Genomic DNA, 24,379 nt, shown 5'->3' on the forward strand with positions numbered 1-24,379 from the left:
GGTTACTACTTTCAACATACTACGATTTGGGACTCACTCCCTGTGTTCCAACTGGGATATATCGCCCTCCAAAGGGCCCTTCAGAGAGACAACAATACTGGCCGCCATTCTGAAGGGTCTGTTGAGAGCCCCCATGAACCCCACTGCTGTGAAATAACTCCATTTCCATTGGAGTCAACAGAGTTGACGTGACTCTCTTTCTCAATGGGTGGGCCACAGCCAAAAGACATTTGTCTAGTTGAGAATATAATGGCACAATGGTCTGTTGACCAGTAAATAGAAATGCTACTGTGTTTTGGAAAATGAATCATTACCTAATATTCATTAAAAACAGAATCCGTGTGATATCATAACCGGTTTGTGAATTCGTCGAAACAAATATTTTGCACCGCAGCCACTTAGGGATTGTAAAAAAATTGCTAAAAATCATTAATTTAATACAATAAAAAGTAATTCAAATCAGTTCTGTTTAGATTGTGTAACTTTTTATTTTATTCAAATATCTGAAAACTGATGCATCAGAATTTCCATGCAAGGAACGGCTACATGGTTACTGCCTCCATAACTTTCATGCATGATTAAAATAACAGTATTTTTAATATTATTTGGCAAACATTATTTTCAGTATTCAGCAAGTAGATATCAAAACAAAATGCTTATTAGGAAATTCATATTGCTTTTGTAATTGAGAACCCCTGTGCAATAAACACAAAACATTTGTACATCATGGTTTCAGCAAAAATATTTGACATTTGCAGTTAAAGAAATGATGTACTCGCAGAGATCAGGTGAAAACCTTTTTGAAAAAGGTACTAAAACCTTCCAACTCTATGACATAACAACAGTAAATATGACATTAACAGTAATAAAATGAAACAAGACTTCTTTAAAAAATAAAATTAAAATTAAAGTGTTACGTGACATTAATAAAAGGTACACCTTATTTTTGGAATTTGCAAAACTTTGGGCCTACTTTAATTAGATCACAGAGGCCTAGTAAATACATAAATAAAAACAACAATGTACGGCAATTATCATGCAAATAATACAGAATCATTCACAATCAGATCTGCTATCCCCCATAGGACAACATTTTAATAAACATCACACAGATAAGTTCCAAATGAATAAAAAAATAGTAGATAGCCTACATGTTATGCAGTTGATAACACAAAAACAAGACATATACTTGCGTATTTGTTCAAAGCATACCTTCCAAAAAAATGATGAAGGTTTATAGGTTCAAATTTTTCATACAGAAGTGATGTTTTATCAATAAAGTCTTTGGTCCAGCTTCTTATTACTGTACCTTGGAGCTGTCAACTCGCTGAAACTATTTCCATGTTCAATTTACCAGTTGTTTTCTTTAACTTTAGTTTCAACTATTGCTTGTTTTTGTCCATCTTGTATTTTTGTGCTTAGAAACTTATCTAGCAATTTACAGCCAGACCAATTTTGTTGAATGCGAATGAAGCTCCATTTGAAAATGAAGGCCACATATTTCAGACACACAGACGGATATTAATCGTCAAGCTGTACATATTGTACAAATTTGCATAAATCTACACAGTCCAAAGTCGAATCCTGATGCATATTCGAAACATTAATTGAACTGAAACCCATGCTGACATGTACGAGTATAAACCCTCAAGAAAACTGTGAAACAGAAAAAGGAGCACATAGCCTTACACATACATCTTTAAAAACTCCTCAACACACACACGGATGGCAAGAGCTCTAGAAGTAAAGGTAATAGATCCAGTAGATGAGGTTGATCATAATGAAGGAGAGGGGGAAGGTCAGTCGTGAGTAGTTATCTATATAGTGTGGATTCTCTATTTTGCAACAGCGCACGACTCTCCGTGTTACTGCCATGCACTTTGTGCATCGGTTTTGGGGATGAGAAGAGCTGATCTCCTCCTTGCTGTCGCTAGGGGTGGGGCCACCAGCGTCGCCCACCCGAGACAGCATCTCCTCCCGCTTACGGGCTCGTAGGGCGTGGCTGCCGATGGAGGTGATGATGCCGTTCATCTCATCCTCCCGCTCCTGCATTTCCTGTCCATACTGATCAGCACAATGAGACATAAATGTGTTGCATGTGTACTTATGTTAAATGTTATGGTGATCTTACAGTAATAGAATAGTTGCAACAATGATAAACATGTAAGCTTGGAAATTGAGGATTCAACAAGACAAGAAATTTGTTGGTATACACACTGCATGTACCTGTGCATTTTACGTTCATTTATTCATGGATACAAATGATCACCCTGGGTAATTTTGATAGAGTTTAGAAAAGGTTTTTTCAAAGGTTCTCACCATGTACGCATTGGCAGCATTTGGCTGGTGTAATGTGCAGAAATGGGCGACTGCGTATTCAATCAGCGCACCAAAGATGAAGCTGAAACAGATGCCCAGATACACATCAATGGCTTTGATGAAGCAGTTGGCGTTGGGCAGAGAAGTACGAGCCCCCATCATCAGTGTGGTCATGGTCAAAACTGTCGTCACTCCTGTAAACAAAAATGGAGGACATAAATCATTCGCAAAGGACACCCAACCCATTCATATTAAGATAAAAAAATATTGAATTAACAGTGATCACACAAATTAGCAACCAACACGCACACCACATTCTTACCGATGCAGATGCGAGCTGGTACCGATGACTGACTGATCCAGAACGAGACCCAGGACAGAACCACCAGTGCACTAGAAGGCACGTACGTCTCCAGAATGAAATATAAGATGCTCCGCTTGAGTTTGAAGTGAAAGATCAACTTTGGGTAGTTGCCTGTAGAAATAATAATACATTAATAGAAAGTAAGACATTAAATGCTCCAATGAGAATCATTGTTTGTGTGTGTGCGTGTAGACATACCAGTCTCATAAACAGCCTCAGATTCTGATGTATAATGATCCTCAAGTGTATATTGAGCTAGTTGTAAATGATCAAGACCGCTAACGGATTGGTTCCCCCGAGTCCAGTAGAAAACAACATCTTTCACATTATATCCCCCTGTGAAAAACATAATTTCAAACTAGGAGCCAATTAGCACCACATAATAAGTTATTTAAGTGCTAAAGGCTTATCCTGCAGTAAGATATTACTGAATTACTACTTATTTTATACGCAACACAACAGGACGAAATATGTATAATGCAGCTATTACAAATAATGTGCACCACAAATTAGCTGTAATATAGAACAAGCACCTCTAGGTGGCACTGTGTCATACAATGTGTGCAGGGCGATGGGGCTTTCATAATTGTCAGAACTTGAAAGATGAAATTTCTCACATTTGAAGTAAAAAAAAAAGAATGTCCTTTCTTATTTCTCAAATAGTAATCTGTTAAGGACAAAACATCAGGATTAATATAGCTTCATTGTCTACATCCCACCAGAATAAAGCCTAGAGTTTAAATAAGCTACAGTCTTTTTAGCAGGACTGCCTTAAACAGCCAAAAAATACTGTATGAGTATTGGCATATGTCACTAAAATGAGCAAGTATAACATGATGGCCATATGTCTCAGAAAAATCAATGAACATAAAATAAACGCTTAAAAATGTCATATATTTTGAAAGTTAACATATGGTAAAATCCTGCATCTGGATAAATATTTCACAACGTGTGGGGAAATTTTAGAGCGTATACCTGAGGCATATAGCATTTGTATAGCAAATTTCACAGGATTTGTACAAATTTGGAAAATGGCTTAAAGCATGCATGTTTTTGAAAGTGGCCTAGTCCCTCTAACGCTGCCACACATCATGTTAAGGACTTGTGTGACCTATATGTAAAGCAGATCACATGCACTTTAAAGGAAATGATATCACAATGTAGAGGTGATTGAGGGAAATGGAGCATACACACTAAAGGCCATTGCAAACTGAGTCCGAAATTTTCATCCGAACATTCATCTGAAAACATTAAAAAAATGATATGACCTCACTTATGTCGATCACATTTACACAATGCCTGCAATATTTTTTAGTCCATCATAAAACATTTCCGACTGGGTTCCTTTTTCTGCGTTTTTCGCATCCGTAGCAAACATTTTGAGGTAGGCGTTTTGACAATTCATAGACACCATACAAACGAGCGTCAACTACGTAAAAACGAATACGAAAATTTCGAACTGTATGTGCAAAGACCTTAAGACTATACAAGCATCTTCTGAGGTCAACTCTAAGCACTATGTATTCAGTCACACTGTTCCTAAAATGTGAAGGCATACAGCTTTCAAGTTGAAGGGTGCATGTCTGGCTGTCCATGGGGTATTTGGTCAGGTCCATACTGCAGGCCACTGTGGTTGTAATTCTAGACGCAGAGAGTGAAGAAGAAAAATTATATTGTTGCTTGCATAACACTGGAAATCGGATCACTTTCAATTAACTTTCCAGCTTAATTCCCAATGCCTGCTGCTGTTGGACACTAGAGTCTATCGCTATCAATCAAGCATATCAGCAGAACAGGTGTGATAAATGACCAATACTGATTTACCTCTCTACCTCCTCAATGAAAATTTAATTTTCCAAAACAACTAAATCAGCCCTTCTTCCCAGCGCAGTTTACAGAAGTTATAGGTTCGGTAGACATTTACTCCATGTTCTTTCCCTGCATCCCCTATCATTAGACCCCAGCACAATGTGACTGTTGAACAGATCCAGGGAATGACATGTCACTACCTCAGGGCATACAGCACAGTTCCGTTGGGAAATATCCGGATCAGTCTGTTTTCGACAGTGATGTCATGCAGGAAGGATTTCTTTGAATCCACAATGAATGTGTCGGGGACCCAGAGGAGCTCCACCAGTCTTCCATCCAAACTTAAGCTTTTATTGCCATCAAAGCACAAGCGTTCATCTGTCCAGCGCTGGCGGAGAAAAATGGTGGCTGTGTAATCCTGAGAAGGTGAAATTTGATTAGTCCTGATGTATCACATTAAGAAGTTGCTTGATATTTGACATATGGATGCTCATATTGACTGAATTTCTTTCAAAATAACTAGTGACACAGTTAAAATCTACATTAAATCTGCCCACTTAATATGTGTTTGTTAGTCAGTATTGTATTTTTACATTCTTCAAGATAATAAATGTGGACAAGTATAAACATAAACAGTTTATAGTAGGGATGCAAAGACACAATTTTTTAAAGGCTGAGTATGAGTATCTTTATTTTTTTCTGGTACTTGTCGATACCGATGCCTGTACCTTTTCACAACACAGTGAGACCAATAAAAATAGAATAGCTTCCTAATAACAAACAACTCCACCTTAAACACATTATGAAAAAATAAAAAAAATGATGTGCTTTTCACAAACTTTCAAAGCAAATTTCACTACAAATTTCTCAGTTTTGTCAAATGAGGTATCGGTCTTTGGATCAGGGCATTTTTACGAGTACGAGAATGAACTTTGTATCAGCTATGCATCCCTAGTTTACAGTATAGACATTTAAAATAAATTATTTATTTGGGTACTTATGCTCTAAATAAACATTACTGTTTCATTGACCTAAATACATTTACAGTACAGTTGCATATGCTTTAAAAAATATATATATAAACTTTTGGTTACTAAAACGATCTTACCATGTTGATTTCTGATATTGTGTATATGCTGGCAATATCCAGACTCATGCCTACACTAACAGGATTATCTGAAAAGAAAAAACAACAACAAACACTGCATTCAAAGAACTTAATTTACATGAGTTAATCCCAGCCTGGAGAGCTTCTATTGTTTTAATAGCTGTAGTTAATGATGTTAGCACTTTAGGAGAATATAAACTTTAAAATCCACTTATGCAAGATAATAGTGTGTGTAAATGTAAAAGCGCTGTCTCCGTACTCCCAAAGAATGGCCTAAGGTACTTGTTGTATCCCTTCATCAGCTTTTGAATAGTGGGAGGCAAGATCTCCTCTGTGCTGGCAACAGAGCCATCCATGATCCTGCAAAAACAGCCAAACAGAAAGCATCCACAGATTCAGCACTGCGCTATCGCACAATCCAATGCAGAGAAGCAGAATAGCATATGGAATGTTACTTCTACCACCGGGCCAAGGTGGGTTTTGATCATGTGGACTTGCACATAATTGGCAATAAGATGTGACCTAGTTTTGAAAACTCGGTGTATTTCTGGGTTTCATCTGTTCTCTCATTAAATCACTGCCGCCGACTGTGGCTTGTGCGATTTGAGTGTCGTCAGTGATGGTAGGAGCGGCTGTGTTCTCTCTTGGCTTTCTACTGTGTAAAGGGCCTGTGAGCTTCATATGCAATTCAGCTTCAGGGTAACATCCCAACAGAGAACACCAGCAAATGTAGGAAATACTTCAAGAGATGTTTGATGAAAAAACCTGCTTGGTTGACACTACACAATACTCTCATAAATATTCGAGACGGAGAGAAAGAACAACTCTGGGCCAGGCAGGGGAATGGAGAGACTATGGCTGTTTTCTCATGGGCAGAGAGGTAAACATCGATTTTACTGCTTCTTCGCACGGCAGTTGTTTGCCAGTGCTCTTGCTTCCCTAATGTACTCTCATCGGCTTCCAAAAAATTCCTATAGCCCCTTCTCATTGGTAACTATCCACAATCTTACTTAACTTATAAACACATACAGTTCAGTGGTGTACAAAAGTCTAATACCATCCTAAAATAAACCAGGGATTTTAAAATATAATTTAAACCTGTAAATAAAATAAACATAAAGTTTTAGGATTTTGAAAAACTTTAAACAAATTTAAATGTTTTGAAACATCTAAAAGTAATGTTGTGGGACAAAAAATGGAACTGCAGTTTGTTTGTGTATCTGGATAGGGCACAGCATACAGTTTTTATTTCAAATCAAATGTTAGAAAATTGTAAAACGGATTATGTTAACTGTGTTAAAAAGATTAAAATTATTGTTTATTTTAAAAGACAAAACAAGTTGTCACATGCTGTACAAGATTCAGGGCTATGATAACATGAATAGACCATCAGTTTTTGCACAAATTTGTGTCCTTAAAGTTCACCCTTATATTAAAATTATGTCATCATTTTACTCACCCTCTTGTAATTTTAAACCTATATGGCTTTCTTTCATCTGCAGAACACAAAAGCAGATATCATTGGTCCCTTTTAACTTGCATTTGTTTTGTGTCCATGTCCATAGAATAGAAGTTAATTGGAACCAAAGGCTCTGGTTACCAATATTTTTTAAAACTGCATATTTTGTGTGTTTTTTTAAGAAAGAAAGTCATACAGATTTAAAATGACAAGAAGGTGAGTAAATGGTGACAGATATTATATTTTGAGGTAAACTACACTCCTTTAAAGAAATGGGGTAGATATAAAATTATATCAAATCCTGAAATGTATTTTAATTGTTATGCTGCCAACATAATTTGTAAAAAATTGTATTCAATAAACAAAATAACAGAAGCAATTTTAAAACCAGTCACAAACTTTTGAAAGCAATGCTGATCTTTAAATAAAATGTATGTTCTCCTGTGTGTCGAAATATGAGGATTCTTTTAAACATTATTAAACTTTGAAATGAAAATGCTAAACACATACTCAATTGTCCCCATGTGCGATAGAGGAAAAACAATAAAAAGCACACTACGCAAAAGATCAAAAGACAGACAGTGAGACAGATGGTGAGTGAGTGAGAGACACGCACACACAGAGAGGAAGACAGCCGGAGAGCTTCAGGTCATTGGCGTGATGTTTCTATTATTATTCTGATTACTTCCTGAAAAACAGGAAGTAAACCATGCAGGTTGCTGAATAGTCTCTAGAGACACATGTAGTGGCTTATTAAATAACACTATCCACTAAATTTGCTACAATGATACTGAACTGTTAAACAGATAAGAAAGCTTTTTTTGTTTGTATATGATGGCTTATTTTACTTAAAGGGATAGTTCACCCAAAATTGAAAATTCTGTCATCATTTACTCACACTTTTGTCATTTCAAACCTGTTTATTTTCTTTCTTTGGCAGAACAACGGCGGTACCCATTCACTTGCATTAGTTTTATGTACATAGAAGTTAATGTTTGTCGGCATTGTTCGATTACTAACGTAAAAAAATAAAAAAATAACTAACTAAAAAATATTTGTTCTCCAGAAGAATGAAAGTGTTTCAATTGCGGAGTATTTTGACAATTAAAAACATTAAGCTCTTAGTCATTTTGCACAACACTGACACTGTCTTTCATGCAAACACTTATGTCTTAACTTCTTATGCCATGCTGTCAGAGTAAATAGATAATAGGGTAAATTAGGGAAAATTACATTATAGACATTAGAGACATTGACAGTTCTTTGATGCATTATTACATAAAATGAATGAAGTTTAACATTTAGAAATCCCTACATGTTTTAAATTGTTGAGATAAGCAGCAGCACAGCATCCTTGGGGAACTACTATTACTTCAACATGAGACATATACTGTGCCATTTACATAAGCCAATACAATTTTAACATGTACAGCATTTCATTTTGCAGATACTTTAATCCATTGTGACTGACAAATGTGAATGCAGTAAGACGTGAAAACTGTGTACATATGCATACTAAACACGGTTTAACATATTCAATAGGCCTACATAGGAAAGGGCAAGAATTTAGAGTAAATAATTTTATCAACCAGACTGTGTTTTCTTTACATTTCTTTCCATAATTCTCAACCACCGCTGAGACTAAATCCATCCCACGTCTCATGCGTTTATGCTGACTGACGTGTTGTGTATGGAGGATGAGCGCTTCCAGGAGGACTGTCTCCCAAACTCTGGTCGACGGGGACTGCACCTCAAGCTTGTAATATCAACTCCATCTCCTGTCTACACACAACAGCGATCATATCATATATGAGCACAACTGCAACTCTTACTCAGACCGGGAGACCTTACTTCAGAATTGAAATTAAGTGTTATATAACCTAAGAGAGTCAGTATGGAAAGGTATGTGAAGGCTGTCAATTTTTTTTTTACTGCACATAAATCGGATCAACAATTTGTAGATCACCAATAAACCAACCAACAAAATAAAGAAATATGTGTCATTTTCTTATTGAATTGACAGAGATCAGACCAATGACCTAGTTTTTTTCAGAAATCTGCATGCAGCTGATACCAGCGTTATGATCTTCCCCTTCGCGATCTGATTTAAGTCTGATTTTCCCAAGAGTGTCAAAGAAATAACTTCTTACTGTACTGGGGTTCATGCATTAAATATGCCTTTCAAAATAGAGCATTGAGCTCTCTCATCTACAAAATATTTCTACAGGACATTTAATGCGTTTCCACAGATCTGTGGCATGTGACCTACAAAACAAAACTTCAATCATAGACATGTTTATTAAGACTTTTTGGTATTTAATGTTCTGCCAAAGGTCCACTTATAATGTAAAGCTGTTTTGTGCGCACATTTAAAGGTTCTGTAACCTTTTTCCTCTTGCAAAATGAAAAAAAAATTTTTTATAGAGTAAGTACATCAGTGTTCAAAACTGTCTTCTTACCTTACCATGATTCGCAATGGTAAGCCTATAATAATGATATACAATTTGAGCTGTCTGGTCTGAGTTTTATGTAATTGACTTTAACCCAATATAGAATAATTTTGCAAGTTACCTACAATTTAATGTTTTAAACCAAGATTAAAGAAAAAAGTTACAGATTGCAGATTTAAAGGTGCAGTGTATGAAATTCAGCACATCTAGTGGTGAGGTTGCGATCTGTAACCAATGGCTTACTCCACACCTCACCCCTCGCTTTTGGAGCACTGGTGGCTGAGACAGATTTTGTCTTACTTCTTTGCTGAAAGAGATAACGTGTTTACGAAACGCACTCTGTAGAGCACTTTGTCCATTTAGGGCTAATGTATAAACAACATGGCGAATTCCAAGGGGACCCACGGTGTAATATCTCATTCTAAGGTAAGAAAAACAAAACGCTTCATTACGTAAGGTCTTTATATACCTCTGAAGACATTGTTATGTATATTTTATTGCATTTCTGTCAAAAGATCCTCCAAGGAATTACACATTGGACCTTCAAGATTTCCGTGTAAATAACCTCTTTTCGCAAATAACATTATGGGCGAAGCTTTTGATCACCCAACAGGCATCACTGACATATACACATCATTATAGGTTAAGTATTTCTATCTGCATACTTTAAAATAAAAGTCACTTTTAATAAATTCATCTGCAAAGATCTAAACGTGTGGATGGGTTCTTCTAAAATCAGAATGGTGTGAAAAGTTTCAGTATGTTTTTTAGACTTGGGAGTTTTAAGTTCGGAAAGTTACAGTAGGATAACTAGGTACCATGAAATCATACTGTAAGTTTGCCAACTCAAGTTCAACCTCTTTTATCTCAAAAGATCAAGGAGAATCGGATTCTTCATAATATGACCCTCCATCTAAACACTGCTGGCTGTATATAAATCTCATACCAGGTTATCAAAACCCTCCTCGTGTGTGGTATCAAATTCAACAAACATAAACCTTAACAAGCCTTTTGCAAGATTAATCCTTCAAGACTACATCCTTTTATGGTAAGTGCTATTTTCCCAAATAGGATACATCGCTCTTTTTTTGCCATTTTAATTCAGTCATGTAATAGATGCCGAATTCCTGGCCAAACTACATGTACACCCACTAAAGTCTCCAAGCTTGCCAGCAGGGGTAACGAGAGACCGGAGAGAAAAGCAGGACAGGAGGGGTCGGGGATAGCAGAAGCAGATGCCACACCTCTTCAACAACCCTCCTTTCATCTTTTTCAGAATTATCGTGACCGTCTTCCCATCGAAGCATCAGAGGTCAGGAAAACCAGGAACACTGATGATATACATATGCCTTTGACTGATCATAAACCTAATCTGAATGTGAACAGCCTTGATACAGTAAACCGACGTGTCCTGTCTTCACACCAACGCCGGTAATCACGTTAGCATTGCAGCTACTGTACCACTGCGTGCACAGATAAGCCCGAGCAGGCGGAGAGAAGAGGAGACGCTGTTATTTTCATCTGTACCCATACATCGACCGCAACTGCCTCATTCAGGCTCATCCAAAAAGTCTACACGGATTAGCTATAATACCATCCTTCCTTCCGCTACACCTTTCAGCAAGCCTACATAATCTTGTGTGTATGGATACTTAAGGCATATAGTCTTTTATTTGCTGCCATAAGAGTAAAACCTAAATCACACTGGGCTTGTCATCTGAGCAGAACTTGTTGACAAAAATGGGTTTTCCGCCCCAGCTTTCCTGCCAGCGTCGAAAGTGCCGTGGTTACCAACTTCGCAAAGTCATTACTAAAGTGAATGCACATCCTACACTACATCAAGTTTTTTGAGATATAAATAAATGAAGGGAAATTATAAAAGAACAACACAAAAGCAAGCGTAGGATGCAATTGTGGTCAGCTAGCCACTTTACAATGATGAAGTGGAATAGGATTCAATATGAAACAATATGAAACCCATGCGTCTTACCTGCTGATGAATAGGAGGAGGAGCACAGAGCCCACGAAGCTACACACGTGCATGGCAGCTCGAGCGTCAGGCGTCTCACTGAGAAACAGGAAAGAAAGAGGAGAGAGATTATCCAGAGGTACAACAGATTTGTCTGTAAAGATTAAACATTACTGACAAATGTTGCTGTCAGCAAGAGCTCGAACATATTTGTTTAATGAGCGTGTTGTTCTCTGTAAAATCAGGGCATGTTTTTCAGTCCAACCTAATTGTGTCTTAGGACGTATTAGTAAAAACAATTCACCTCATATAATGACCTAAGATTTACTGTATGCATGTGGTCGAGTATGAGTATTTCCATGTTACAGCAACTTTGCACAAAACGCCAAAGCTGTCATTGTTAGTTCAAACGTGACTTTTGCAAATTAGTAACGGAGGCTTGGACGCATCTTGTGATGACAGATTCTGCATCAGTGGTTTAAGAAAATTGTTTCAGCAACCTCAGTCTTATCAATTTAACCCCTGAATTGTTTCAAAACACAGCACTGTGTACATGATTCTCAATACCAGAATATCTATTTTGGTCGGAGCTTTCGGCTATGCAAATGCCGTACGTTTTTATCTGGCTTTATATTTCAAAGCTTCTGTTTATCTTTTATCTATTTTGAGTCTCCATAAATAGTCTAATTTTGCTCCGTCTTTCAGCACCATTGCAATTTGTGTGTAGATGTGAAAATGAGTTTAAGACTTTTGCCCTGAAGCATGCGTTCATACACACACACACATCCCCATACGCACATACTATGTGCAATGACATAAAAAATTGGGACTCAAATTTTTAGCGCTGCTGAAGGTAGTCATGCAGTGGCCATTTGAATCTTTTAATGATGACATTGTGGTGTTGAGAACAGTGTGTGTGTCTCTGTGGATCATTCAGGTTGCAATAAAACCGCATGGCAAATCGCTACACTAAACCACACTCCTCAAAGTCAAATCTCTACTTGACTTGGATTATGTCTTTCAAACATAGACACACACACACCAACTCAAACAAACGTAAAACACATAATGATGTTGGTAATGTGTAACAGTTTTCAATTCTGCCTGTCAGTGCTGTCAAAATCAGAATGCTTCACACACAGCACCTGCTTCATCTCCAAAATCAGAACAATTGATTTAGCTATTTCATTATTTATTATTCTGAAGCTCTCCGCTCTTTTCTCCCCATCAGCTCTTTTCATGGTGGATTGTGATGGAGACGATTCGCGGAGAAAGTTCTGCTGTTCATAAAATGGGCTTTAAGCTTATCTTTAAGCTTTTCTGTAACTTGCAGTCTTGCTTCACCCATATCCAAACTTCCCTTTGAACAAAAGCTGTTTTTCCAACGCTCTTACCAACACTTGTGGTTTTGCAGTATGACTCACTAGGGCCTTGAAAGACTCATCTGAAGAATGACTTGTCACTAAAGTGACAGATGACATATTTCGTGTCAACAGGACCTTGGACCTGACCCCACAGGAAGGGTACACTGGACACTGGACAACCTACCCAGGAAACCCAAAGGGTCTGAATCATGCTGTGGTTACGGGCATCAGGGTTTTGGTCCAAATGCCGCAGACGCTTCACACTCTGGATTGCTTGTGCCTTCAAATAAGACAGCTGAGATTTCATTCCTCATCCTATTTTTCTTGATTGAACACATACTTGCTATATTGACTTCAAACACCAGATATCACTGTGAAAATCTAGGTCAGTGAATGACTAAAATCTGTGAAAAAATATCTTGTTGACTGGGTTAAATACAGTTCTTTGACAAGCTGCTAAAAATATCTCAGCAAGAACTTTTCACATTGATCATTCAAGCTAAACAGGTGGAGAATCCGAATCATTTTATGTAATCATTTCATTAGAAAGGCCATTTCAAATGAATTCAAATTAAATTCAGAACTTACCAAGTTTCATTTTTGCTGTTTATTTGTGGACATGATAAAACAGGGAAAACATCTCATCTTTCCTCTTAGAATATTGTAAATAATTAAATATGCATGTGGAGGAGATAGAATTTACACAGGGCATATGCCATCTTATTTCCTTTGATAGAGATTATCTGCATATGGCACCCAAGATTTTTCTTCAGCTGATCAATTACCAGAAAATATGCAGATTTGAAAACAATGAAAAGCTCTCAACTAGTTACAACATTGAAGTATGCTCTCATAGTTTTTTTCAGGCTAAGTCCTATTACAGATGGTCAGTTGCATTAATATGATGTTATTGGCAGCATTGTTGATATCATTATTGCTGCCAATAAGCTTTCAAGTCACTTTGGGATTCACATTACTTTATTATAACTTCAAAGAGACTATTTCAAATTTGACGTAGGATGACAGGAAAACTATTACCATTTTAAACTATAGCCTATACACAATATCTAATCCACGTATTTACAGAAGCTATACATTATAGAACGTCATTTAATAAGTCACACAAATGATCGTCTAATACAAGAATATGAGACAAAATACGCAGCACATGATAATACCGAGTTTTTGAAAACAAAAAATATGAATTAATAATTTCACGTAAAATAAATACACATGCGTGACCAACCACGCGTAGCAGGATCATATCGATATTCTGTCATATCGGAAGCGTAATACTTACATTTAAATTCAGTCGAATTGCATTTCCAAACTGAAGTCAAACGCTTAATCGCTCATCTGCATGTGTTGAATCGACTGTAAATCCGAGCCATTTAGTTTTAGGTAAAAACAAGGCAGACTTTCCGTGGTTTCTAAGCGCTGGAATCGGTCAGCCTCATGCGCAACTTCACAGCAGTCAAACTACTGGTTGCATCCCAGTCGCATTCTGCGATGTGCGCATAGCATAAGAGCCTATCAGTGATAGACCATAATGATTCAGAGGTGATTGGTGTAGAGAGGGAACAGTAGAAAAGATATTTGGAAAATATCTTTGAATCACAGTGGCATAGGCTAATTATCACATGGAGTACTTCTTTTTTCTATAGGCTATTTGTGTCGCATGTAAGCATCATCTCTCTGCCATTCATCAAGGCATGAAGTTTATACATGCTCGCCCCATCTGCAAATAAAAATGGGATATTGCATCATACATTGAACGGAACACCCCAGGAATTATTGTACACTAAACACAGAAACAGCAATTTCGGGAAGCTCCAGTTGCAAGGAACCAACAAAACTGGCAGGTTTTCGTTACAAATCCACTTACCAATGGGGTTCTCCAGCATATATAGTTGCCAGAAGGCAAATGGATGCGATTATAAGTGTTTTTGTTTTGAAACTGATGAATGTCTTTCCAACACATTTTCGATATGAAGATATGTGCACATCGTAGTATGGTTGGCTTAGGGCTGTTAAAGTTTTGAGAAGATAACTAACCAAATTATGAAGAAAAACCCTGAACATACATGAGCGTATACAAACTCTGATGTGCTGCATCTATCTTCCTCAACGACATGCGTGTCTGTTTATCTATGCACATATCTATGCACATGATCATGTTCCCTGTCATATTAGTCAGTACACAAGATACATTCAAAGGGGATCCTCCCACATTACTGCAGAATACAAATTGTTTCAGGGCTGCGATGGCAAAGGCTGTGGTTTTCTGTCCAAATATCTCAGCTAGCTCATGCAAATATTACAGTCTGCCTGCAACTCTCCCACACACATTTGAATATGTCCTTTAGTGTTCAATCCCAAACTCTGCACCGACATAGGATTTTATCCATTATTTATTATAAGCATGACATTAGACATGGTACAAGATGAACTGCATAAGGATAATACAGCAATTGTGCTGATTTAATGGGTGGCAAGTGCGCGAAGCAACCTTGCTGCTGAGAATATAAAAATAATTTATATTCTCATCTCCAATGCACAAAAGAGGACCCACAAACTTATCCATAACAGAAAACAGAGAAAAAGAAAAAATATAGGTCACACACTGAAGATTTTTCTTTTTATGATGACTTAAAGGTTGTGTCTCAGCAACAATTTACTGAACTGACGTGGGACGATCGAGCAGGCTCTTTTGTGTACATCGCATACGACACAGTGGATTGAAGTCAGGCACAGTGTTTGATATGCTATTTAAATTAATGCATTTGGCAAACACTTAAGTGACAGACAGGGCTAAACATTTTATCAGTCATGTAAGTGTTTATCTGAGAATTTAACACATGACCTCAGTGTTGTTTGCGCAGTGAGCCAAACAAATCTAGATTCAAGTTTAAGGATCTGGTATCATGCTATTTCAAGCATTCTGATGTCTTTACACTGTTAAACGTGTTGGCTTCTCATGGTAAACATGGTCAACTTGTTAAAAAACAAGTTGGACGTATGAAGTAGCATTTCTGTACTTGATATACTCCACAAGCACTCCAACTTTTTTCGAAAGTTTTTTATAATTCTGGCTCCCTGTGTCGTCACGTGGATCCTATTCCTTTTATTGGCCATCCTCTCGCAAAAGCCAGCAAGAAGAGAAGAAAGAGCCCGCCCACTAGCCAACTGACGATTGAGATCTGCTAACCATTAAGATTACCTGCACTGCACCAGGATGGGCTGCACTGCAACTCAATACTCTAGAGGTAGTGAAGTTCAGGTGTGTCTGTTGGTTCATGGCATTTCAGTGATGGATGTTATATAAATGGGAGATGTAGGGCTGGATTTGCTGATCGTTTGAAAATGATAGATGGCGCGGTCCCAGTGCTAAAAGATGCCGGACATGAACTGCATGTGGTAAGTCAAACTAAGTCATATCTCTGTGTTTTTTTGGCCATCAGTGTGTACGTGCATAATGTACAAAAAACGAAGGGATTCATGTGATGCTGTGTTGCTTGCTCGTGCTGTAGTTCCATCCCACTCTCCCCACTAGTCCCACCTGTAGCAGCTTGTGTTTTTCTGGAAATAATCATACAGCTGTATCTCTCTTTTATAAATTTGATCAAACTAAATACTCTTAGAAGATACAACATATACAATACTACTTTATAGGCACTCAAGATTAATATGAGATTGGCTGTGATACACAATCTTTAAAATAAACAGCTGAATAGACAGCTGGCAAAGTACTTTACGAAAACAGTTAGCATGCTAACAATCTCTAAAAATAAGCATATATATGAATAAATAAAAATAAATAAAAATAGAATTGTGCCCTCCCAAGACAGACACACTGCCAGATGCATGCAAACTCCAAACTTATGTAAAGTAAGACATGTAGAATGAATGTTTTATTGAAACGTCTCTTCCCTTTAGAGCCTTATATCAGATAGCACACGGCTTTTTCGAGTTTTAACTGCCTGCAAGTAGTCCACTGGGACAGTTGCTCATTTTGTTTGATAAAACTTTAATTTTGTGAAGTCATGCCTTCTGTTACGTTGAAGCTGGGTCTAATTATAACTAATTACAGCGGATATGAACGATTCATTATACATTTTATACAATTACATAACGTGTATACTTATACAAGTTTGTGTTTAACTGCCGTTTCAGTGATTGCACTTCAATTGCACACTTTCTTGAATAATTGAGCTGAATAAAAATCGAGGGCCTTTATTATCAAAAATATATGGGGATACTGGAAAAGCAACTACTGTATATAAACTGATTTAATTAGAGATGCACCAATATCAGCCAATAATCAGTATTGCTATCTGCCGATAGTTTATAAACAATCAATGATAAGAGCTGATATATCCCGGCAATCAAAAGAGTACAGCAAAATGCAAATAATTTGTGCTCTGTATATAAAAAATGTTAAGAAACATCACCAGTTTGATGTTTAATATTAATAGTCATCATATGAATTAATAACAGTTAAGAAATAATAATTTAATCTTCAGAATCGGTACAGGCAGATATCACTCTGAAATCTGCTATATTGGTGGAGAAATTTAGTTTCGGATCTTTAGGTTTAATATACTGAATAGGGATGTGCATCTCCATACTGAGGCCGATGCGATATGCATCTCGATACATAGCCAACGATACAATACATTTAATATACATATGAAGCATCTACCGATGCGATGCAATACCTATACAATGCAGTGCGATCCGATTCGATAGAACACAGTCTGATTCAATGCAATAAGATGCAATGGAAAAAAATATGATGTCATGCAATTCAATATGTTAATAGAACTTTGCACAAAACACAACAGAATATTTTATGGAATTAATGGTTTGAATAGGAATTGTATTGGTTTTAATGGAAACTATAATGTCTACTGGTATGAAATGGATTCTATAGATGGGATGTTATCTGGCAGATGGGATCTAAAAGAACACCATGAAGTTCTATTGGAATTATAACCAAAACACAACACAAAAAGTAATTTTGTAATGGTTAACTGAAGTGCTTCCTGATTTCTAACGCAGGGCACTTTCACAAAAATGCTCAGATGCAAATTGTTGAATTTTTCCATAATATATGGAAAAATACATTTCTTTGCGCAATATGAGGTCACTGCAAAAATATTTTCCTGTAAAGACTAACATTTCAGATACAAAGACAACATCTTAAATATACGAAAACTAGAGGACCTACATGCACAAGGGAAGGAAAAGAAAACTACTAAAATAGCTAAAATAATCCATGGCAACAACCGTATGAAATATTAATTGCCTCTGGTTGTGAGACCTGTTGGATAGTGAGTGAAAGAAAGGTATTGTAGAAAAGAAACTACATTTTAAACTCAACCCAGTTAGACTAATATGGCTCGATCAATAACTACAGCGCTCTCCTACACTGCCATCAACACGAGACGGGTCTGTCACATTGTAATGACACACAAAGCTTGAAAGTAATCTGTCAGGCACTTTGCCATCCAGTGCCTCCCCCTCCGTCCTGGCAGCCATGAAAACCCCAGAGGCAGTGCCAGGCACTTGACGTCGTGCCATTTCTCTTGACGACATGTCAGTAGCATCCCTGTTACTGTCTGTCCGCTCACACCACACAGGCCAGCATCCTTCATTGTGGGGGACAGGAGCTACTGTGATGGCTAAAGTTCTGGAGCTCGAAAGCCAAAGCAAATAGACCGTGCAGGGAGGAAGCACCATATGGTAAAGCCTCAAGCTCTTTTCTGACACGTGTCAGGCAAAAAAAGTCAGGATTTATATAATAGTGTGACAGAGCAAAGACCCTGGCATGGGCCTTTGAATAAGAGGAGGAGGTTTTGCAGATGATTGTGGAACAGGCTTTGATAAGGACTGGCAGCAGCGCTCTGAGCTCCCAGAGCTCTGAAAGTCAAGCTGAGTGCCGCCCACCACCCAGCAAAGCCTGATGAGGACACCACGCACAAGCCCTGCCTAGTACCGTGGCTCGGCCACGTCCCGGAGGGGATAAGCTTATGAAGTGATTTATCTACACTGCAACACGAGTTTCGACAATACTTCACAACAACAAATGGAAAATGTATGTGATATGTCAGGATCTATGATTGGAAATGTATCTCCTCATTCTATCATTAAATAAGGAGAGAAAAAGAGACAAAAGCAGCACACGTTAAAAGACAGTAAAGCTTAAAGTGTGACAGGTGACAGCAATTACAGCATGATACCGACACAATAGCTACTCATGCACACACTGTAACGAATTGCTGTAAAAACTACAGCGTTATTTTACAGAAGCTGACTGTATTTTAAATAATACAGAATATTGCTGTAAAGTGCAATGCATTCTGGAGTCACGTGACGGATTAACTCAATGTACAGAATATTGCTGTAAATTTCAAATCTACAATGGCGGGATGATCTTCAACAGTCGAGATTGGGGTAGTGCTCAAAATGAATGATTCACACCTGTGGTAAGTAACTTATTACGTATTTTTTTTCCATATTTGGTAACTATCATGCTGGTAACTTTATATAGAGGTATCTAAATTCGCGTTTCATATTGGTAACCCCGGATTCAACCTCCATCCGCGGGGACCGAAGGAGTCTTGCGGGGTTTCAGCAGCGCCGTCGCGGTAAGATTTCAAACATTCTCCGTCGCTATAGCACCTGAGGACAGAAGTTGTTCATGTTATTTAGAGTTTTTGTTCACACCAGGAGTGAAGGCGTATGTGACGAGCTACAGTTCATTGTATTAGTAAGTTGACGGTTGTTTTTTTAATGTTGAACATCGCGCCCGCCGTAGACTCGGTAAAAGTTACATGCTTCGACAGTTGGGATACCACACTCGCTCGTGATTATTTTGTGGTGTAATTCAAATTTGCAAATGCAGTCATCCGTTAAATCGAGCGCCCAAATTAAAATGAGTCACCATAGCTTGAGGTAAGTCGATGTTCACGGAGGATAGCCCGGTAAAGTGATTAATGTACGTAACCATCTAGATATACAGTTTATGTATCGGAGGCCAGCTGAGAGCTTGAGCAAAAGACGTTAGCGACACCCTCATTGTATAGCAGGCCTGTCTCCCAAATAGGACCGTTGGAGGGTGGGAGTGAGACCCGTTACAAAATACTAGTGTGACAATTTCTTGACCGTGACATCCCTAACGTTAGTTGGATTACATTTCTGTATAAGTACGGTTTTAAGTGTAAGTTACTCTGTTTAATTTGCTTAGAGTTTGTTTGTAGAGTCACTTATACTAAAATGTAGTTTAAATGTAAAATGCTTAAAGATAATTGTATAGTCACTATTAACTATTACTATTGTCACATGTATAATTGTTTGTTTTAGGACACACTTTGCCATGCAGGCCACTGGATGCTGACTACTGAAGGTTAGGTTGTGTGTGACGGTGCTCAGCACAGCTTCATGTCTGGCCTTCCCACTCTGTTCATAGCATGTTACATATTCAATCTTGAGTACCAGGATGGGGCAGCATGTACTTGGAGTCCAATGAAAGGTATTAATTGAACAACTTCCTTACCTGCTTTTTATAGATATGTTTATGTTATATACCTGTTAAGACCTTTAAAACAATATTTCTCAACGAGAGATGCATTTTTTTGGGGCAAATTATTTAGAAGTCTCCCCTATTTAACACTAGCAAGCTGATGATTTAATTCATGTGTTTTAATATAATATATTTTGCACATTTAATATATAACATTGAGTTTTTCCTGACTCTTTGTAGATATTAATCCAGAGAGTGGAACAAGAAGCGTCATCTAAAATGCCAGGATACAGAAGAAACAGGTTGCAGTGAACCCACATGTCGCCGCTCTTCTAAACACAATGATGAATATTCAGTGTAATCGATGAAAAGTAAGAAGCACACACACACACACACACACACACAGGCACACACACACACACACACACACACACACAGATCTCATCATTGAATTACATCATTTTATTATTCTCTGACTGTATATGTTGTCCTCTGTTTTTCTCTGACTATAAATTGAATATCTAACATTATTCTCTTGTTTCGTTTCCATAGTTCCAGCTACTTGTTGTGCTCTGATGGATCAAGATGTGGACCGTTTTACAGACTCACTTTGGCCTTGTTTTGCAATGTTGTTTCATGATGGTAATGTTGGTTAACGTGTTGTTTAAACATGAATGTTTAAAGAGCCATGTTGGATACTATGAAGTTGTTACTGAATAAAATTATTTCATGTACAACAACGTACACAATTTGTCTGTAATGTATTTTTGTATCATTAAAAAAAAAAATACTGTATATCCAGTATGCAAAACATACTGGATATACAGTGATTTATGTATTTCTTCTAAATAAAGTAAATTAAAATCAAGCAATTTGCTGTAAAAAATACAGCATTATACTGTTACTATTCAAAATTACAGTTTTCCTGTATTCTGCAATTACAGTAAATGGCTGTAAATTAAATTACAGTACTGTGGCTGTACATTTTACAGTAACTGGCTGGCAACCCTGCTGCCAGTAGTTTACTGTAAATTTTACAGGATTTTTTTTACAGTGCATATTTGTTTACAGCAAGGAGGTTTTAGATGGCCTCATTTAAAATCAGCCAATGACATATACATATACAATGACAATAACGTAGCCTACTTCAGCTACAATCTCAGCCAGATAACCTACTTCCGCTCTCATAGTTCTGAGGTAATTTAGTGTTTAGTTAGAAAAGGTACAAATTTCAGCGAACCCATGTAATGTGCATCTTGAATCCTGTGGAAAACACCATTGGATGCTACGTGGGGACGATGTAACAGAGCAGGCTGAGATTTTAACAGAAGTATGTCATCACTCCGTGTGCACATACCCCATTCATAAATAGCATGTGATAACTGTTGTGCTGTAATCAGAAAAAAAGGAAAGCTTGCTCTTGATAAAAAACGTCTTCAAAACCTCTTTGTCTGAGCAAAACTGTTGCATACGTTTTTTGCTATAGCCTACAGCTGCTCGATTATGACAAAAATCACAATCACGATTAGTAATTATTAGTATTAGTCAATATGAGGTTACAATATTTGATATGATTACTTACTGATTTTTTATCCATCTTACATTAAATTAAATTAAGCAAATAAAATAACGGAAAAAAGCTGCACTGTGCTGTAGATCATTACAAAACGTAATGCCACACAATGATAGTTTACTAAAATTGTATTATTTTGTTTTTGTAATTGTTGGAAGCCAAAATAGATGCTTATAAAAAATGATAAATAATGGCACAGCCCTAGATGGTTTCAGCGACAACATAAACAAATGTTGTATTACTTTTCGGTAGACCTCCATAAAGAATCAATAACTGTTGTGTAGTTTTAATTTCATTAAGTACAATTGATATGCAACAAAATATTCATATAAGTTAAATATAAAATAAATTGGTATATTACTAGCCACTAGCCAGACCGATAAACAAACACAGACCGGAAGTTAACTTTGGGCCAGGTACAAATGTTCGATGGAATTGTCTATAGCCTATGCAGAATTAAAAAAGGTAAATGAATTAAATGATCCTAAATATCTTTTATATATATTATATGTTTTATTCTTTAAAACCTAAAATTCCAAAAAAGCAACAGACTTCCCATAAGCAGGTTTACCTTTAGCCTGGCTCATTAAGTTTCAATGAACATTACCATGATATTAAGTCCCGGATTGAGTTCTTCCTGTGGCTGTGCTTTAAATGAACAAACTTAAAGTTATCACAGTGGTTTCCTCTGAACTAAACGGCCCAAATTGGTTGACTAACCCGTCGAGTCAGCATTCTTTCTCTCACACTTCCGTTGTTTAATGCTAAAGGAGAGCGCATGCTTTCACAACCTATTATGGTGTAGTGAAGCATTTCTTCATTTTACAGTATAGTGCATATCCTTCAACTGAGATGAAGGTTACATCAGCCAGAGGCTAAGATTTACCCTGTCTCAAATCTACTGGCTCATCACTTTTCACAGCTCTTTTGCTACAGACATCCCGATTGCCCATAGAATAAAGGTTTTCTCGATATGCTTAGACAAAAGATGTTGCGCTTGTGCTCTTGTACTTTTACAGTATTACTGTACTTTCTTAGTTACGTGTATATTGGTTTCCCGTTCACTATAGTTGTTCGATTTCTACCATAAACATTTTCTGCTAGAAGTGCTAATTTCTCCATATATTTCCATAATGAAAAATTTCTCGGTAAAGAAACCTGTTTTGAAAGGCAATCTACAATATTAACTATCCTAAGGAAATATTTCCCTCAGATTGCCAACAGAGAATCTTAAACTTTCTCCTAAACAGGCGATATGACTGTAAAATGTGGCAATAATATATATATATATAGGCTGTATCTATATAATAATCACTTAAACATAAAGTGATTTAAGATGTTGGACACAAACAACATGAGTTGTTTTCCTATCTGTGAGCCGCATTCTTGTAAAGGATATCTCATGAGTCTGCATAATCCACATGCAGTGTGACCGCTTTTTTTACACTTACGTGGGAAAGGGTTTAAAAAATATATACTCGTGCTATTATTGTTTTTCGCTTGCAATATTTGTTCATTTTAATTATTTTGGTAAAAAAACTTTCGGACGGTCAACCAAACAACATTCCGCAAACAGGCACTGACTGGGAGACGTTTGCCGAGCGCATAGAGTCCTTGACTGAACGTTGCTAGCTAGCAATATGTCACAGAGATCCCTGCTTATTTTTTTGCAAAAAAAACCTGGCTTCATGGACTGCCGGACACAAGGCCTAATGTTACGTTTAAACGAGAGCTCACGGAAACACTGGACCCATATGACATAAATGAATAATTCAAGGTCAGGCCACGCCGTCTCCCCCTTTGAGGCATTATTAACGGTACTGTTTATGTGTTATGGCGTTGTTGTTGAATGTAATGAATAGTTATATTTGATAATCAGGGGTGGCGCCAGAAATTCTGGGCCCTGTGGAAACCAAAATTTCTGGGCCCCCTATAAATAGGAAAATAAAAAGGGGGTCTGCCCTTCTGGGCCCAAAATCAGCATGGGCCCTTAGAATCGTCCTAATCTTCCACCCCTTTACGGCGCCCATGTTGATAATTTATATAAATATAAAATGTATATCGTTTTTATGTGTGTTTTATGTGGCGAGTTTAGTTTTACACATCAGTGTATTCTGTAACGTTATATTACAGAACGTTATATATATTTTTTAATGTTGGGTTTTTTGCACTTTAATCTGTTAATAAATGTGGCACACCCAGTTTTTCAAATGCACACCCTGAGTCTCTTTTCTGGCTACACTACTGCCTCAAACAGGCCTTGTTTTGTAGCGTAACAGATTTGTACCCGATGCGGAGTAGAGATGATTTACATCCCCGCAGCGGCGGCTGGCCAATAGAAAGCGCTAGGGCGCCACCCATCCTAAGCAACAAACACAAAATAATAATTATATATTTGCGTAATGTATATTTGCGTAATGCAATTTTATAGATAATCAT

General features: G+C 37.3%; 1 protein-coding gene and 1 long non-coding RNA gene across 3 annotated transcripts; one reads left to right on the plus strand and one right to left on the minus strand.

Moving 5' to 3' along the window:
- Window positions 1-484: 484 nt before the first annotated feature.
- On the minus strand, window positions 485-14,326 carry gabrz (gamma-aminobutyric acid type A receptor subunit zeta). Its single transcript, XM_056772152.1, has 10 exons — window positions 14,143-14,326; window positions 11,500-11,577; window positions 5,860-5,960; window positions 5,601-5,668; window positions 4,693-4,910; window positions 4,242-4,324; window positions 2,882-3,019; window positions 2,642-2,794; window positions 2,320-2,513; window positions 485-2,064 (listed from the first exon to the last, which is right to left on the minus strand). The coding sequence occupies exons 2-10, from the start codon at window positions 11,550-11,552 to the stop codon at window positions 1,738-1,740; spliced, it is 1,335 nt and encodes a 444-aa protein (XP_056628130.1). The 5' UTR covers window positions 11,553-11,577; window positions 14,143-14,326; the 3' UTR covers window positions 485-1,737.
- Window positions 14,327-19,120: 4,794 nt separating this feature from the next.
- On the plus strand, window positions 19,121-21,084 carry LOC130439213 (uncharacterized). Of its 2 annotated transcripts, XR_008909418.1 has the most exons (4): window positions 19,121-20,064; window positions 20,208-20,376; window positions 20,608-20,738; window positions 20,920-21,084. It is a non-coding gene; the product is annotated as an uncharacterized LOC130439213 (long non-coding RNA). The 2 variants fall into 2 exon arrangements; XR_008909417.1 differs by having other exon boundaries at window positions 19,121-20,376.
- Window positions 21,085-24,379: the final 3,295 nt, after the last annotated feature.

Source organism: Triplophysa dalaica, chromosome 17, assembly GCF_015846415.1.
Source record: "Triplophysa dalaica isolate WHDGS20190420 chromosome 17, ASM1584641v1, whole genome shotgun sequence".
In the NCBI taxonomy this organism is placed as follows: Eukaryota; Metazoa; Chordata; class Actinopteri; order Cypriniformes; family Nemacheilidae; genus Triplophysa; species Triplophysa dalaica.